Source organism: Tachypleus tridentatus, chromosome 9 (assembly GCF_004210375.1).
Source record: "Tachypleus tridentatus isolate NWPU-2018 chromosome 9, ASM421037v1, whole genome shotgun sequence".
NCBI lineage: Eukaryota > Metazoa > Arthropoda > Merostomata > Xiphosura > Limulidae > Tachypleus > Tachypleus tridentatus.
Genome location: NC_134833.1, coordinates 136988529 through 137008125, shown reverse-complemented (window position 1 = coordinate 137008125; position 19597 = coordinate 136988529). Strand labels below are relative to the sequence as shown.

The 19597-nt window shown below is 34.8% G+C and overlaps 1 protein-coding gene across 4 annotated transcripts in view; it reads left to right on the top strand.

Moving 5' to 3' along the window:
* Positions 1-19597, top strand: part of stan (Protocadherin-like wing polarity protein stan) — a 204497-nt gene that overhangs the window by 161386 nt on the left and 23514 nt on the right. For all 4 annotated transcript variants that reach the window (XM_076457472.1, XM_076457469.1, XM_076457470.1 and 1 more), the window contains 11 exons: positions 862-1008; positions 1852-1968; positions 2290-2452; positions 2880-3160; positions 3677-3860; positions 5342-5443; positions 5764-5858; positions 8324-8533; positions 9578-9764; positions 17969-18220; positions 19143-19263. In XM_076457472.1, the coding sequence (XP_076313587.1) occupies positions 862-1008; positions 1852-1968; positions 2290-2452; positions 2880-3160; positions 3677-3860; positions 5342-5443; positions 5764-5858; positions 8324-8533; positions 9578-9764; positions 17969-18220; positions 19143-19263 (1859 nt within the window). The remainder of the gene's footprint in view (positions 1-861; positions 1009-1851; positions 1969-2289; positions 2453-2879; positions 3161-3676; positions 3861-5341; positions 5444-5763; positions 5859-8323; positions 8534-9577; positions 9765-17968; positions 18221-19142; positions 19264-19597) is intronic.

The following is a 19597-nucleotide window of genomic DNA, read 5'->3' as shown; positions in this document are numbered from 1 at the left end:
GCTTAACTATTTCATTACCAAGGAAGGTTATGGCTAAATAGCGTTTGAGATAGTTTTGGTTTCCAGTTTCTCTTTGTAGTATACATTATTTGTTGGGTGTTTTCAACTAGAGATGAAAAAACTGTTCTTGACATGATCATAAAATGTAACAACTGTTGTTAGATATATTTTATATATTGTAGTAATAGATAATCTTTATTGTTTTCAAAGTAATATGAACAATTAATAATATATGAGACGTAGTTAATAAAGAAAAGTAATTAACAGACATTATAAGTTCTTATAAGCATAGATGCAACCCTTTGGTTAAAAATTTGGCTTAAGAATGGGACAGAAATGAAAGCCTGTTGGGCAATGGCCTGTGGCTTACAAAAGAAGAACACAAAATGGTTTTACCATCTTCAGTTTGGAAAATCACAATGAATTAAATAAGAAGTAATTAATAGAAAATGTGCATCAAATATAGTGCTCACATGTGATAGGCTTAAAGGATTTTTCCACTTGGTTTTCCAGCTAAGTATTAAAGTGGAAATAAGTTTTTCCAAAGCTTTTGTTTAAATTTAAGTAGTGTATTTCAAACAGTTTAAATTGGAAGTATAATATTTACTTATATTTATGAAATATTTGTTTACTTATTATAAAATAATAGTTTTTATTTAAGACAGAATTTTGTAGTGTTGGTTTAATGAACAAAAAGTGCTGTGAGGTTGTGTGAGGTTTATTATGAATGATTTAATGCACAATATTTTTATAGTTGTAGTAACAGGTAAATGTTTAAACATTACTTTTGCATTGTTACACTATGATGTGCTTGTAGTTGGAATTATGTTAACCAGTTTCTTTTATGAATGATCTTCACAGGTTGTTGGTGGGATTATTCAGTACACTTTCAACAAGCATGTCATTGAGATGTCTGGTGTTACTGTAAGTGATGGAAAGTGGCATAACATTGAAGCAAAATGGATGGCCAATGGTGTATGGTTGAGCCTTGATTATGGGCAGTTTGAGGTAATATGTCGTCAGAACATAATTAGATTTTCATTTCTTTGTTAATTGAAAAATTAACTAATAGTGGATTACGTAGGCTTACAAACGGCATACACAGTTTATTTGTGACTTTCGAAGACAAATAATGGGAAGGAGCTATGTGAAAAATTAAAATCTGATTTTCAGTTTGCAAGACAAATAAGTAATAGCTATAACATATCAGAAAACATTATACTAGAATTGCTGTTTTTAATTTCACTAAAATTAAGCATGTTTTGGTGAAAATGCAACACCAAATGTTTTTTACAAACATGAAAGATAGGACTCATTTGTTCCCAAATAAACATAATGTTTAATGGGTTATATTGTCCATAATGAAATTGTGAAAGAGTGTTTTGAATCAATAAAAAAGAGGATTGATACCAGTTCCAGAAAATTCTGGGAGTTCTGTGTTACAGATAAGTTGTAGAATACAGATTAGTTCTATCAAGATTGTATCAGTTAGCAGTAGCTCATAATTAAAAAACGTTAAACAATATAAATAGATTTAACCTTTCCTCAAGTTTAATGCAACTTTGTAATAAAGTTTGTTATCAATAAATTGCATGAATCTTTGAAATTCATAATACATTGTGATTTTTTTTAGGTTTTTAAAAAATTAAAGAACTTACCTGATAATAAGTAATTTCTACATTCCAAACCACATACCAAAAAATATCTTTAAAAAAAACATTTTTTTGCATAATCTCTTGGAGAAACAGAAGTACTTTCTTTGTGTTGATGATTACTAAAGTACATATAATTTATGTGAGGAATAATTAAATGTAGTATTTAGCAAATTATCTGCTTTCTCTGTGCTTACAGAACACAGAAGAGATAGATATTAATATCCGGGGGTTGTACGTGGGCAAAGTCTCCATTGGTGGTTTGGAGTCCACAGACGAGGACAAAACAGTGGAATATTTTGATGGTTGTATCCAAGTAAGTGTCCATTTTTGGCTTATTGGAATGTATGATATTTTTATTCAGTAGGCTTTTGTGTTTTTGCTTGGTGAAAAGTTATAAATAAATTTTTTAATACTGGAATAATAGTACATCAAATGGTACTTATTACAGATGTTATAAGCTTAACACTAGTAATAAGATGTTCAGAATATTTTATTTGAAAGAGAACATTTAAAAGTTTTTGGGATGTAAGAATTATTGTAAGAATATGTTGATTTTTGTTTTAATTAAATTATATATCAACATGTTATTTTACATAGAAAGTTTGGTAATCAGTAAAGTCAATGTTGTTTGTAGGATGTGGTCGTTGGTAACAGCCACAGTGCTTGGCTTCGTCCAACTATAGCAAATAATGTTAAAGAAGGATGCCATGTGACAAATCCCTGCCACTCCAGTCCTTGTCCAGAACATAGTACTTGTGTGGACATGTGGGAAAGTTATAGATGTGAATGTGACCTAGGTATGACATTAAGAAAAACATAATTTGGAAACAAAAGAAACAGATTATGAAATGTATTTAAGATGTTCTTCATAAACAAACATTACCTAGAAGATAAACATCAGTATATTTGGTGTTTACATTAGTGTTTTTTTCCTTATTGTGATATTAGTAATTAATAAATACTCTTTAATGTTACTTTAGTACATTAATAATCTGATGGAGATTGGCATAGATATATTAAGTTTGAATTTTTTTAAATAGTGAATTATCAAATAAAAACATGTATTTAAGTAGGAGAATCTCTGACCTGAATATATAAAATATGATTTAAACCTGAAACATGAAGTTACAATTATTAAAAGTATGTTACTTAAGTATAACATATAAACCTGGGTACAAGTTTTCAATTTTACTGCTAGTAAAAATGTCCTCTTTTTTACCATAGGCTATGTTGGAGAAATGTGCCTGCCAGTTTGTGACCTGAATCCTTGCAGTGGAAATGCTAAATGTGAGTCTCTGCTGTCATCTGGTCCTGGTGCTCCATCAGGTCGAGGCTACAAGTGTGAATGTGACTCCCTTCATTCTGGAGAATACTGTGAGCAGTCAGTGGACCAACCATGCCCATCTAACTGGTGGGGCTATCCGATCTGTGGCCCATGCAACTGCGATACAAGTAAAGGCTATGATGCCAACTGTAACAAAACTACTGGAGCATGTAGCTGTGAGGTAAGTATTTATTACTACAACTGGTTAGTAATTTTGGTTGATCCAGTCTGGATTGAAACAAGTATCCTAACTAAAGTATTAGTTTTTACCTGTCACTTATACTTGTCCTTTAACATATGTGTGTGTGTGTGTGTGTGTGTGTATATATTTGAAAGAGAACATTTAAAAGTTTTTGGGATGTAAGAATTATTGTAAGAATATGTTGATTTTTGTTTTAATTAAATTATATATCAACAAAAAACGTCAACAAATTCAGATTTTAAAAAGTATGTGAGACCAAAAGTTAATGATTTTGTTGGCTTGATGTCATTAGTTTATGTAACTTTAGCTAATGTGACTGTGGATAATGCAGTTTTTTTATTAACACATTGCAATATTGGAATAACCTTTTTTATGTTTTATTTTAATATTTCAGTCAATACCAAAGACACAATTTTTCAGTGATTATTAATTGATTTGTAATTTCCTTATGTAAATATATTGATATGTTTTATAACAGTTATGAGATATTTCCAGGAAAATCATTACCAGTTGCCAGATAATGATGTCTGTTTTGACTGTGACTGCTATCCTATTGGCTCGTACAGTAACCGCTGTGATCCAATCACTGGCCAGTGTCACTGCAGGCCTGGAGTCATTGGTAGACGATGTGATTCATGTTCAAATCCTTTTGCTGAAGTAAAACTTCTGGGATGTGAAGGTGTGTTATTGCTTGGATGCAACTTGATTTAAATGTGTATATGTAAACCAGAGCACATACAAGTGTTAAAACATCACAGTACCTTGGAACTCTTCTGTTTATTCTCTTCTTTACTATTTTCTGACCTTTGATAACATTACTTGATTTACATTCAATCGGTTTCATGGCTAAAAAGATCATTTTTCAAGGTGTAATATTTGTAACTTTCACACAATTCTTACTAATTTTATTCATCTACTGTTACTTTGACATTTAAACTGCAACTTTTAAAGTATTATACTACATATATAAATAACATTCATAGTCTTTTCTCTCTCATTGTCCAGCACAGTTGATAATTTTGATATTGAACCAAAAGCTTCTTGGGTAGTGACTCATGGGAGGTTAAACAATGGATCTCAAATACTATTTTTACACATCTTTGATTTTGAGATGTAATTAAGAGTAATGTGGAAAAGAAATCTGCAGTTAACATGTGAAGCAAGAAAAAATATATGCACAACATTCTTTTTCCATAAGTAACACATTGGTTTGCTCACTAAAATGCAAGGCTTATTCAAACAGGATCTCTGTACTACTAAAGTCTTGTTACTTATTTAAAATTGGTAATTTTAATCATAAAATGAGGAGGCTCAGCTGTCTCTCCTAAATTACTATATTGTAATCCATTATAATGTATTCTAAGAGTAAAAAAAATTAGAAATATAAAGTAATTATTTTATTAGCTATGCACTCATGACTATTTCTGAGGGTTAGGTGGTCATTACATTGGGCAGTAGAAGAGCATTTGGTAAACAGGCCCAAATTTAAACCAATTTAAATTAGAAATATGAAAAAACTAAAATAAAATTTAAATTTTTTAATATCTTTTCTGTTTATTAAGAATTTCCAAATCGCTTTTTTTGGCAATACCATTATTAGACCAGATGACATATTGAACTGTTTAGTGACTAAAATTTGTCAGTTATGGAGAATTACTACCATCATTTCTTCTGCTCCAAAGTAGCTATAATATCTACTTGATGGAAATTTGAAAGAAAATTAGTAAACTGCTGGTAATTAAGTAAGTATGAATCCTATATTATTCATTTTTGTTGAAATGTTCCCTATAAGCAGCAATAGCATATTTTAGATACCCTCATTTAGTAAAGCAGTTCGTTTTTTAGAATGCTGTGAGGAAGAAAAAGATAACTTATGACCCTACCTTTTTCCTTATGGTTTGGTGTGACACATTTACAAGGGTAAAACACAATAGCTTAATTTATGGATCAACAATGCACAATAACAAATGCCATTAGCCAGCACTTGCTCTCGAGCATTGTCCTTCTGCCTTGCACTACATGACACTAACATACTCAAATATTGACACACACACACACACAGATATATATATATATATACACACACACATGCTCGATTATGTTCTTGTATATTTACATTAAATATTGTGGTAGTCCACATACTGTTTTTCTTTTTTTCAGTAATTTATGATGGCTGTTCAAAGTCTTTTAGTGAAGGTATTTGGTGGGAAGGAACTTTATTTGGGGAAGAAACGATTCAGTCATGTCCAGAAGGTTCAGTAGGTATGTAGAGTTTACTACTATTTTTTATTCATCACTTATGAAACATTTTATGAGTGAATTCATTGTAAGACATTCTGTTAACAGTTCAGAGTTAGGAGTGCTTCATTAAACTTTGTATTCTGTTAATTTTAAGGAATGTTTTATTTGACTCTGAAATACTGGAAAATGAAAGTGATATATTATTTATTGTTTGAAAAAAAAAATTCCAGTAATTTTTAATATAGGCATAAAAAGTTTGATGGTTTAATAATAACATGAAACATTTTAAACCTCTGCCCAACTGATATAAATTTCTAAGTTATTATTTTACTTGTGATCAGGTAAAGCCTCGAGGTTTTGTAGTGAAGACACTGGATGGGAAAAATCAGACTTATTTAAATGTACATCCATTGCTTTTTTGGAACTTGCAGAACAGGTAATGTACATTGTATCATTACATAATGGTTTGGGGTTGTCTACTGGATACATCTCAAGCACTTTCATAATAATATTATTAGACTTTTGGGGATGTGGATATCTTAAGAACTTCAATTTTACCAATTAATGAATAGTTTTTGAATAATTTACGAATAATTTTCCTAATCCTTAAAAATTGTTTTTAATTGTCTTATAGCATAAAACATTCATAGTTGTTTTACCTTTTAATTTGCAATTTTGTTAAGACTTTTAATAATGATAATAATGTGTGAAATACAATCCTTCTTTTTAAAATAATGCTTGTACTACTTAAGTACATTTAGTACTGAAAGTTCACTTGAATAAACTGTAAAGATGCTCTTAATGAAGAATACAGATTATAATACTTAAGTATTATAAGCTTCCAGTGAAACTTTGCTAGAAATACAACAATTCCTCTTTTGAAGTTTTAAACAACATTAGAAACAATACAACTGTATACCAGAATATTTATTAATTTTAGGTTCAGGTTGTTTAATTAATGAGGCTTCCTTTATCTTGCAGCAACTTATATTTTTCTCTCTATTCAGAATTTCAGCATTTTTAGGTTGAAACAAACGACCATGCTTGAAAATATGTTCATAAACATGGGATGGGGGCTTGTCATGTTCTTTAACACAGGTAGAAACTTGTCTGTGAGTCTCTCAATACAAAACTTGTTGCTGTGTTCACAATTTATTTGATACACAGAACCAGTGGTATCAGAATCTTGGTATTTTTTTGAAAGACATTGCTCCATTTTTTGCCATGGAGAAACATAAATTGTAAGTCAAATTAATTGGAGATTTGTTACAATTTTTTTTCCAAAACCTTGTGACTGAACGTGACAGTTTTGGAATACAAAGAATTGTACAATAAGTAAAACCTTAATTTAACTTGACTTGTGCTGAGGCTTTGAATTTTTTTGTTAAGTTTGGAGAAGACTTTTTTAATGGAATCTAGAGAAAACTGTTTTGGGTTAATAATTCTGTTTTCAGTTTGTCGAAGCACTTAAATATTATACTTTGTATATCCAACAATAAACAAGGTTTTAAGTTTAAAAAAGAAGAGAATTATTCTTAAAGTAAACAAGTTTAAAGTAACAAAAACCTGAATATTTATGTCTGCATTTTTGTTAAAGAGGACTGAGATATCTTATGTATGAAGTAAACTCAGCACTAGTACCGAGTGAAACGAATTAACACTTTATTAGAAAACCAGAAATTATAAATGTGAAATTTGTTTAATTTTGTAACAATATTCAATTATTTTTCAGTACTATTGGAAGAATTATAGATCAAATGTTAAAAGTGCACTTGTAGTTTTTTTAAAATACTCTATTTTCTGGTGTATAAGTTGGTTCTTTTTTATGTTTAAAACAATGCCTAGTTTCACTCTTCATCTTATATACAGGTTGAAAGATAAAATTTCAGTAACAACTCTCCAAAACTTTGTTGTTCCTTTTACTTTTGTTTGCTTTTGTGACTAAGCGTGTTGACGTCATGCCACCAACTGCATTACAATAATATATTTGTAGTTGTATCATTTGTCTTGATTGCTTATAAATAGAGAGTTTTTATCTCATATGTTAATTACAACTGATCAAGACATTTTTTATTAGAAATGTATTTATCTCATCCATAATGCCAAAATATTGCTAATATTATATCAAAAGAAGCTAGTTTCTGTAACTACAGTAATTTTGTAAACATTTTGACAAGAGATTACTATGTTATGATTTAGTACCTTTTGCAATAGCAAAATAGTTCAACTGTAATGATCATCACACACTTGTGATGTTATACCACACTGACATGTCTAATAAAGAGTATAACAACAAAACACATTTATGGTGGTATTGGTTACCTCAGAGTCCAAGTTAGCACAGTTTAAGAAAACGTTCTAGGAAGTTCTTAACAAAAGTAACATTCTGAACCTCAAATAAAAACACTTTATTTGCTGAAACGCTTCAGAGTCGTCTTATGCATGGGATCGACTTATACACTGGCAAATGTAATGTGTATATCATGTTTGTTTGTAGAGTTGACAAGATAAACTTCTTTCTTTACCACATGTAATTATATTCAATGCTTATTTAAGTTTTATTAGAGAATAAAAGCAGGTGATTTTGGATTTCTTTGTTTAAACCATGATGGTGAATAAATTATATTGTTAACAAAGACTATTTATCTTCTTATATTCTTTATAATTTTGCAGTGTACTGTATGAAGATTTTGTTTTTGTAAAACATTTTCTTTGGTATAGAAGAATTCTGTTGCGCATTGCAAGCCTATGCAAATGCAAACTACAAATAGTTCTCATGTTATTTGGTTAGGTTCAAAATCTTTAACAATAATTGAACTTAAGAATAGTGCAATAGAAAAGGTTCAATTTTACAATGTTATTCTTGGTATAATACTGTTTTTTTTTTGTAAATGTTTTCAGTTGAAAGTAATTGAACGAGATAACCTGCCTCTGAGCACGTACCTATCTGTTAAACTTTCTTCTGACATGTATACTGCCACCAACTCATTGGAAACTCTTCATGGCACTGACATTCTTATCATAGCTCGTCTCTTGTACCATGTGTTGTCCTACGAAAACCAGCAGGCAGGATTAAATCTGACCCATCGACAAGATAGGGATTTTGTTGCTGTAAGTTTTCAGAGAGAATTTATCATAAATGTAATAAATGTGCTCTTCACAACTTAAATGAGCTAGGTGATAAGCAGTAGAATAACCACGTGTGACCAGATTGAAATTCTCATCATTTTAGTATCCTTTATTTATAACTATGACCCCTCACCTGTCAAAGAATAGATTTATGGACTAGTAGAGGAGTGAAAGCAAAAGATATTATATATATATCTTCTTTTTTTTATCCACTCATACTCTGAAGAATAGTAAGTAATAATGTAAGAGTAAATTGTTATTTATAGTTGCAGAATAGCAGGTCATAGAATGGCTCTAAGGTCTTATGTATAAATTTACTTTTGATTCTGCCAAAAGAATTATAATTTGAGGGTATGCTGGTAGAAATTCTGATGAGTAATAAAATCAAATCAAGTAAACTTGTACCCTGCACTCTTATTCTGCATATAATAATTTCAAGTGCTACAACTATTGAGAATTTTCTCTTGTTTTTCATTTCTCTGGTGATTACATTTTTTTTAGAACATTCACATGTTGAAGCCAGTAAATGGTGATTATGTTTGTAGTGCTCGACTTTAACATTGTTGTCTAATGATATAAATGCTGTTTTAATAAGAAAAACAGTTAATTCTAAAATCTGAAAATACAAACATTTCTTTGACAGTTTCTTTATAAATAATTGGGAAAAGATGGTTGCATGATTTGTTCCTGAAAATTGTACATTTCCAGTATTTGAACAGGAACATATAATAAACTCTGTTCATTAGAATACACAGTATTGAGTAAATTAGACTCCAGTTCCAATGGATTTAATGCTAAGGAAAAGGTTGATGAAAGCTGAATCAGAATATAACATTTGACAATCAGGAATTCTTGCAAAAATAATATGTTAAATTACAGAAATTTTATTTTGCTTAGTAAAAGAAATGTTACTTCAATACAAAGATTTGACCTATAGGTTTTTATACAATGTATTTTAAAACTTTAAGTAAACAAACTAATAGCACTTATTCAAATTGTCTTTATACTGAGAAATGTTATCTGCAGTACCTGGTGGAAGCCACAAGCAGAACACTTGAACCAAAATATCTGGAACATTGGAAGAGAATAGCATCGTTAACAGGTCATGGTCCAGAACATATACTAATGATGTTTGAGAAGTATGGAAATACACTTGCTCGCAACCAGCAAGATACCTTTACTGAACCATTTGAAATTGTTGCCAAAAATATGGGTAATGTGATATTGTCATAAGTTAGTTAACTATTGGATTTAATATTAGTATTTATATTTCTGTATAATATCAAAATTAAGGTTTACTGAATTTAACAGTTGAGGTCTCAAAGTAAAACTGTCACTGTATTGCTTGCCTTTTTACTTTTTACAAGATGTCTTTTATTAAACTCATTTATAATTCTGAATCTTGTGATAATTTATTACTTCAATTTCTAATGAGGTATCACTGTGGTGTTTTATGTTTTAAATAACATGCTAACAGTGTTTAAAAGAAGAACACTATATTAGGCTTTGCTTGAAAGTGAGTGGAAGAACATTATATTTTATCCCACAAGTTTATGAATGAGGACTGATTTTTTTTAGTTCCATCTGTTAAAAACAGTCCTACTGTAGAACATCACACTTGCAATATGGTATCTTACCTCCACTTACATGTATAGCTAGCTATTCTGGTACAGTGCTGCTCTCTATATGCAGAAATTGTTTTACATGCCACTCACCCCATGATTAATGTGGTTCATAGTGTCTTTGCATGTAAATCATCATGCCACAACCCTCCATCAATAGGATAACGACATGTCCTCCACACACGCTAGGCGTTTGACATTTGGTATCATTGTCAGGTTCATTGCCTTCAGCAGTTCCAATGATTATCATCTTATTACTAGTTTTTCTACCCTTACAGCTTGGGTTCCTCTACTACTTAAACTGGCATATTCCCTCCTGTATTTTCATTCCCACAATCTGTTCTAGGCACCTTACCTTTTCCTTGACATCTCACTTCCATTATCTGTTTAAACAAATTCTTCCAGCAGGCTTGTAGTCTACACTTTATAGGTTCTTCTCCCATTACTTGCATTAGGTGGTTTTCTTCTTCCTAACCAGGGTATTGCCTTACACTTATTGCCATTTTCCAGATATTAGTGTGTGTGTAAGTTGGTAAGTTATCTTTCATATATCATACTTACTTTTCATTTCAGTAGTATGTCTCTTTTAAATGTAGGATTTTGTTCAGTGACAAGTATTGTCTGTCCAGGTTATATTACTTATTTCATAAATTATGCACTGTACAGCTTTTACTAAGTCTTACCAGAGTATATTATTTTGCCCCCTAGCGACTTAGCTGCTCCACTCCTGTGTTATGGGTCCCAGGGTTAATGTTGTAAGGTCCTGAATTAGATTATCCTGCAGACTATGGTTATGTGGGTTAATTTGTCTGTAAAACTCTACATGTCTACCTCTGTCCAGTCCTATCCTGGGTTGATGTTGCACAGGTTTCTTCTGGCCACACCTCTTGCTCTATTTCTGCAAGGTTGGGTTCTAGTTTAGAATGATGTTGTGTAAGATAGGTTGGTGAGGATTGTATGGGATGTCCCACCAGAATTGTTCCAGATTATTACTTGTAGGTTATTCTCATGATATCTTTGCTTCATTCATATGTCCATTCCAGACTGCACTTACCCTAGACTTACATGGGTAAAGCAGAAGGAGATATCTGTCCACCCTTGCTGTCACTTTGATTGAACAAGACAAGAGTGGTCTGCTTTTTAAAATTGAGATTTCATGGCCACCTGTTGCAATGTCTCCAGTGTTAGTGTTTCTCTGGACTCGTCACTGTTCCCCCTCCCTCCTCCTATTTATACTTCTCATGGAGTATGAGTTCCTGCCACTTTCCAGTTCTGATCCACTGAGGTGGTGGACCATGATTCTTTTTACTTCATTAGAGAGTAGGGTAGTGGTGTTGTACTCCTGCATTCTGCTTGTGTATTTCCATACTGGTACAAAAGTGGTGAAGGCTCCAAAGTGTGTTTCTCTCTCAGTGGGGGTTACACTTCAAGGGTGTTCTTTGGTTTTTGAAGGATACTTCTCTACATCTCTTGCACTGGTCCCTTTACTTATTCAACAGGTGATTCTAGCTGAATGTGCGAGAGGAAGTGGGATACTACAATGGAAGTTATTATTTACTTACACTAAATATATATATTTTTCATTGGTACTTACTTCTTCTCCCTGCCCCTCGGTGTGCATTCCTGTACGTGGTGAGGGGACCTCCCAGGGAAGGTTCTGTTCTTTCAGGTTACCTCCTCTGGGATCTAAACATCCACCCACGTATTTGCCGTGCATGGCGACCTGTGAAGGGGAGGAGAGGATCCTGGTGGTTGAGGGGTCCAACCTTAACACACCACTTTGGCCTTGAATTCCTGTAGACGGGTGGCCTTCCTTGGGTCAATTGGCTGGTCCACTTGGGCTAGAGTCAATCAAGTACCAGTGTTGGAATTTCTCAACGGATGTTGTGGACGTTATGTCTGATGCTGGTATTTGGGTATAGTGCTCACAAAACCCTGGCATTGCTGCAGTGTCTTTGCTTGACATTGTAGTGCGGCTCCTTGTAGGGGCTCCATGGTAGATGGGGTCAGTGAGCAATGAAATTTTCTTTTTTTCCTATGGATCCTCCTAATAAAAATTTAAATTTAAAATAGTGAAAAAACAGTCAACAGGTAAACGACCACTTCTTGATGACTCTGATCAGCAATCTTAAATGATTGTACCACCAGTTGTACCTCATTTTCTCATCCTACATTCTCTTTCAGAAAAACCTTTAGGGAAAATGTCCCCCTTTTTTATTCAGAAGGGACTATAGGTACTTGCTGGCTCTCCAAAGTCAGTAAAGAAGCTTCGATCTGGAGACATATTCGTTGAAACATCCACATCCAAACACAGTGGACTCCTCTTGAATTCAAAGGCAATTGGGGATGTACCTTTGAGGTTACCCCTCATGCTATTTTGAATTCATCTCAAAGAGTTATTGTTGAGAGGGATTTCAAGAACGTCCCCGCGTCAGAGATTCTCGATGGTTTCTCCACTCAAGGAGTTTCTGCAGTGAGGTGCATCTCTACTTGCAAAGATAGAGTTACACTGCCAACAAATATCATCGTTTTGACATTTACATCACCACGTGCACCTGCCACCATCAAGGCAGGTTATCTAAATTGCAGGGTACAGCCGTACATTCCAAACCCTCTCCGATGTTTCCAGTGTCAGAGGTTCGGCCATTCAAAGACGTCATGTCGTGGTTCCCTGACATGTGCTCATTGTGGTGGCAAGGACCACGATGCCTTTGAGTGTGACACAGACCCACATTGTGTCAACTGCAATGGTTCTCACCCTTTCTACTTTCGTTCTTGCCCTAAATAGTTGGGGAAAAAAGAGGTGCAGCATTTGAAAACGACTCATAACATTAGTTATCCTGAGGCTCGGAAATTGCTGTCCGCCACTTCATCTCTGACATATGCTGCTGCAATTCGTTCCACAACTAAAGTGGGAGTGCCTCCAAGAGAATTGTTTTCAAAACAAAATGAAATGCCTTTTGACCTCTATGGTTAAAAAAGTTGATGAATCAACTTCTACAACCATCTCTGTTCCTCCCACACATTCCAACAAACCCCAAGATTCACATCCTTTGGTTTCAAATATAGACATTTCTTCAGATACATATTTTTCTCCCACCCCAAGATGCAAAACAATCATTCATTCATGTCCTCAGTCACTGGAATCCCCTTCCAACAACAAAGACCTGCCCAGTCGACCCAGGGCAGGATCCATTGAGGTCGATAGACCACCTCCAAATAAGGACAGTAAGGAAAAAAGATGTGGTTGTAAACAGAAGGGTTCTCCAGCCACTTTGCCTAAGTGTCATTAAAAATGGCCATCTTGATACAATGGAACTGTCAAGGTTTATGTTCTAATCTGGATGACATCAAAACACTGGTTGCTTCCTACCATCCTGTGTCTTTCCTTACAAGAAACATTTCTGAAACCTGCCAATACAGTCACCTTTCGGCAGTTTTCTCTGTACAGAAATGACAGGCTGTGTCAATGACAGGCGGACGAGTACATGGAGAGGTGCCACTGTTGGTTGATCAGCATGTGCCCACTCTGTCTTTGTCACTCAACACACCCTTGGAGGCCGTAGCCATCCGTGTTTCCTTGGGTCATACCATCACTGTTTGTTCTCTCTACCTGTCACCTGGAGAGACATATGATCAATTAGACCTTGATGCTCTTGTTGAACAGTTGCCGTCTCTCTTTTTAATCCTGGGGGACTTTAATGGACATCATCCCCTCTGGGAAAGTTCTGTTATTGATAGGAGGGATCGCTCTATAGAGCGTATGATCTTTGATCACAACCTTTCTCTTTTCAATACTGGTTCTTCCACTTATTTTCACACACCTAGTCAGTCCTTTACCACTATTGATCTCTCGGTTTGCTCCCCTTCATTATTCTCCCATTTTTCATGAAGGGTTGACAATAATCCACCAGGCAGTGATAATTTTCCTATACTTTTGAGAGAGACTGGCTGTGGTCGATGCCACCTACCCACGTGCCCCTGGTGGAAGCTGGGTCAGGCAGACTGGTCCATTTTCACTGCTCTCGCAGAACTTGATTCTGCCATTGTCTGTCAGCCGTCAATAGATGGCTGTGTGGCAGTGGTAACTGACTATTATACAAGCAGCTGCTCAGTGTATTCCTAGAATCTCAACATGTTTTCCACTATATCCTCGTTCGTGGTGGAATCCTGTTTGTCACATGGCACGGAAGCCTCAAAAATGGGTTTGGGATACTTTCTGTAGATATCCCACACTTTCAAACCACATCGCTTTCCAGCGGGCCCATGCACATGCTAGGTGGGTAAGACGTCAAAGCCAGAAATAATCTTGGATTAAGTTCACAACTAGCATATCTTCTACCACCAGTTCCAAGGTCATATGGGACAGGATTCAAAAGATCAGTGGGCACTACAATTCTGTCCCCCTCTCGATCATAGTCTTTGATGGCCAAGACGTAGCTGATGTCTGGAGCATCGCCGATACTCTTAGGTGAAAACTTTTGCTAGGTATCGAGCACTTCTGCTTGTTCCTCCACCTTCATGGCCATCAAGACTTGGGCAGAGCGTTCACCTCTTTCCTTTCGAACTGACTGTCTCTTTGACTATTATCATCCTTTACACTGATGGAACTGAAAATGGCCCTTCATCAGTCTGACAGTACATCTGTTGGACCTGATGATGTACACAATGACATGCTGGGCTATCTCTCTCCTGCTTCTCTTGATATTCTTCTAATTGTTTTTGATTGAATCTGGCAGGAGAATGTTTTTCTAATGCCTGGCACTAGGCTATTATCTTATCTCTCTCTAAGCCTTGGAAAGATCCCAGGATTCCTGCAAATTACCATCCAATTGCTTTGATGAGCTGTGTCTGTAAGACCTTAGAGAGGATGGTTAATACTTGTCTTGTTTGATTCCTCAAATCAAACAACTTCCTCTCACCCACCCAGTGTGGGTTTTGACGACAGCACTCCACCACGGATCACCTAATTCGACTTGAAACATCAATCAGAGAAGCCTTTCTCAAATGACAACATCTTGTATCAATATTCTTATGACAACATGGAGGTATGGCATTTTGCGAGACCTCCATACATATGGGTTGCGTGGCCATTTACCCATGTTTATTAAAAATTTTTAATGGACAGGAGATTCCAAGTTCGTGGGGGTTCGACACTTTCCCATTATTTTCTATAGGAACTTAGGGTCCCTCAGGGCTGTGTTTTGAGTGTCACACTTCTCAGTATAAAGATTAATGCCATCACTGAACAACTGCCTCTCACTTTTGCAAACAGGCTCTATGTCGACGACTTTCACATGTCGTGTCAGTCGTTGAACATGAGATATATTGAGCAGCAACTACAAACTGCTTTAGATCATGTACTGAAGTAGACTATGGTGAATGGCTTTAATTTCTCTCTCTCTAAAACTGTTTGCATGCACTTTTGCTGCCAATGGGGTATTCACCCTGATTCTGAACTCCGTATTGGTGAAGTTTCGCTGCCAGTGGTCCTTGAGACCAAGTTCTTGGGGCTTATCTTTGACCGTAAGCTGACCTTTATACCACACTTAAAGCAACCACAGGTCAAATGCACAAGAGCACTGAACATCACCCGTGTTTTCTCTACCACCAGTTGGGGAGTGAATCAATGTTCTATGTTAAAGATATATTGTGCTCTTATTCGATCGAAACTTGACTATGGATCAGTGGTCTATGGCTCTGCCAGACCGTCCTCCTTAAAGATGCTGGACCCCATACATCATCAAGGACTTTGACTGGGGCTTTCTGCACCTCCCCAGTTCAGAGCTTATATGTAGAATCTCATGAACCTTCTTTGCACCTTTGCCGTTTGCAACTGTCTTTACTCTGTTCTTTGAAACTTCTTTCTTTACCAAAGCATCCCACCTGGGATTGTGCTTTTCATCTTCAGTGGGCCATTCTTTTTCAGAACAGACGGTCTGCCATTGCTCCTTTTGGCCTTCGTATCCAGGTGCATTTGGATGAATTGGGTCTATCCTTGGATAACATTGCAGAATCCACTGGTCAGCCCATCTCACCATGGCTTATTACAGTCCTGAAATGTGACCTTTCTTAAATCATCTGAAAAAGCAGATACTCCCAATTGGACGTACCATCTTTTATTTACTGAACATCTTTCGAACAATCCTTCACTTTGAATTGATACGATGGTTCCAAATCAGGTGTCTCTGTGGGCTCTGCCATGGTTTGTTGCAGTTCAATGGTTGCATGCAGAATCCCCTCTACAGCTTCTGTGTTCATTGCTGAACTGTACACCATTTTTCTTGCCCTGGATCATATTGAAGCTAAGCAGTACTCCAACTGCACTATTTACACTGACTCGCTTAGTTCACTACTGGCCCTGGAATCGCTTCATATTGGTTCACACCCTGTTCTCGCTGATATTCAAATCCGACTGGCTATTTTTTCTCATTGACATCTACTTCTATCCAGTTTTTCTGGATACCAGGCCACATTGGTATTCGTGGGAACGAGCTTGCAGACACAGCAGCTAAATCTATCTGCTCTGGCATTATCACCACTGTGCCTATTCCATAAATGGACTATGGTCCTGTATTCAAGGCTTGGCTCCATGCTAGCTTGCAGTTAATTTGGAGTGAGCAACGTGACAACAAGCTTTTCCAAATAAAACCCTGTATTGGAATTTGGCTGTCTTGCTTCTGTAAAGATCAGAAAGAGGAAGTTGTTCTGGCTAGACTATGCATTGGTCACAGTTTTTTAACTCATCATTTTCTTTTTTCTGGAACTGATGCACCAATGTGTAGTTTGTGTAACACTCAGATCACTACAAGCCACATTTTACTTTCTTGCCATCGTTACGACTCTCAATGATGGCACTATTTTAAACATGTTCTATCCCAATGGTTTGTCCACAACATTAGATAATGTTATTGGTGACAGTGACACTGACACTGTCCACCTTGATAAAGTTTTTTAGTTTTTTTTAATGGCCATTTATCTTTTTAATGTCATTTAAGTGTTTTATATTTCTTCATTGAACCTTTTTTATCGTGGTTCCCTTTTAAGAGTCACAATCTCTCTAGTTCGATTTGAAATTAGAAAATGGCCGTAACGTTAAATAACTCTACACCAGGACTGGAAAGGCCCACTGCAGGTGACTAATGCTGCTGTTTGAACTACCCGTTAGTCATCCTGGCAGGTTATGATAATTACCATTATACTACAGAAAGTCCTCTATAACTTCTCTTTCTGTAGTTTCTCTCTTAACATTGTAGACTGGATGTCAACATTGGTTTTATGCCATTTATGTTTTTAATTGCTGTTTTGTTTTACCTTCATTTCCTTTTATGAATTTTACTACATTTACTTTTACCTTTTTACCAGATGTTTGGTGCAGATAGTCTATCTGCTTTGTGCCATAAAACACTAAATCAACCAATCTTCCTGTTCCCACCTTTCCTCCTCACTCAGAACTGGTGCTTTTTTTTGTTTAGTAGAATTAAATAGAAGGAATCACATACTTCTATTGGTGAATGCGTGTCACATGATGGTTAACATGCAGAGACACTGGGAGCCACATTATTTTTGTATAAAGGGCAGAACTAAACAAGAATAGCTGTACTTGTCAGAGGATAAGATCCTATCAGAAATATATTTTTTAGTATAGAAAAATAGTAACTTTTATTTATGTTTTAAAGAAGCATGCTTTATTAAATGTATAAAATATAAAATTTGGTGGTAAATTACAACTACTAATTTAAGTTACTTGCATCTGTCTATACATTTTCATTTGTATATATATTTTTTTTACCAGTTTTTGGTTTAGACACTGTGTCCACGTCCGAGTTATGGGGCTATCCAGCTACAACTGATGATGTGACAAATTTGACTGTTGCCTTGGACTCTATTCAGCCGTCAATCTTTCTTGACTTTAGTCTTCCATCTTCTGCTGGACCTGCTGTTGTTATCCCAAAATATAACAACTTTCCAATCCATAAAGAATATACAGATCATATTAGTAAAGCAATAGTGCCTCTGGAAACAATAGGAGTCACAGAATTAGAGGGTGTGTGATAAATGTAACACATTACTGATATTATTAGTGTTAAAGACCTAGAGAGATTAATATAAAAAACCTGGAACATTTATGTACTAGATATATTCTAATCCTTTTGTTACATAATTACATTTGGGCTGGTTCTTGAAGTGTGATAATTATCTCCCAAAAGATGAAATTAGGAATTTGTTTTTTTGTAAGTCTTTATCAACATGAAAAGATGATATATTTTCTATACCTGTCACAATGGTTTCCTGGTGTACATGTGAATGCTGAAAAAGATGAATGATGAACACTGACTTATATATTTACTTTATTATCTCTTCATGACACATTTGACTTTAGTATATGAGGTGACAGATACTAGAGTACTGAATATATATATATATATATATATATATAAAAGGTATAACATATAAATGTGATAATATATCAATTAACCTTAATTCAAGAAGCTATTTACCACATGAGCTGCCCCCACTGGCTCAGCGGTATGTCTCCGGACTTACAACGCTAAAATCCATGTTTCAGTACCCATGGTGGGCAGAGCACAGATAGCCCATTGTGTAGCTTTGTGCTTAATTCAAAACAATAACCACATGAGCTGATAACTGAGCATATGTAAATGTATTCACTAGATATAGCCTGGCTTTTCAGGACAGGAGGATATTTTTGCTTTTTGCAGTTGAGAGAAAGGCTTTTGTGAAACTGTGGGGTAAATCTGTATGATACTGTGAATGAAAAGTTTTTAAAGCCATGGGATAAATCACGTGTTGCACTAAATGGCTATAAATGTCAAAGTAAATGGATTCACTTGTTGTATCATAAAGGTTAATTATAGCATTCATAAACTTTTAAGAGGTACAACTTCAAACTTACCTGAAGGTATGTTTTAAAATTAACAAAAATAGTCCTATATTTTATTCTACAGGTGTGGTTGCTAAACGACAAAAACATCCTCTCAGTTTTCCAAAAGCTTCGGCAGTTACAATTTATGCCATCTATCCATCAATTGGGCAACTTCTTCCCTCGGTATATGGCAATTCTGTTAGGTATGTTTGGTAACTAATTTCTCAAACTTTGTGTGTGTTTTCAACTTGTGATAATTTCATTGATCTTCATTTATTTAATAGTGAATATTTTTATTATTTATACATAGCAATTATGTTTCAGATATACTGCTGTTGTCATGCAATACTTTGTTTAGTGAGTTTTGTCTTTTGAATATTTTACATGGATGTGGATTTGGGTACATACATTCGTTATCTTGAGATTCTAGCACTTCTAACAAACAAGTGTTCTTTCATATTTCAGTTATTTTAAAAATGCTAAAAAGAAACTACATTTGAAGTATGATTTTAAAACTAATGTTATCAAATATTACAT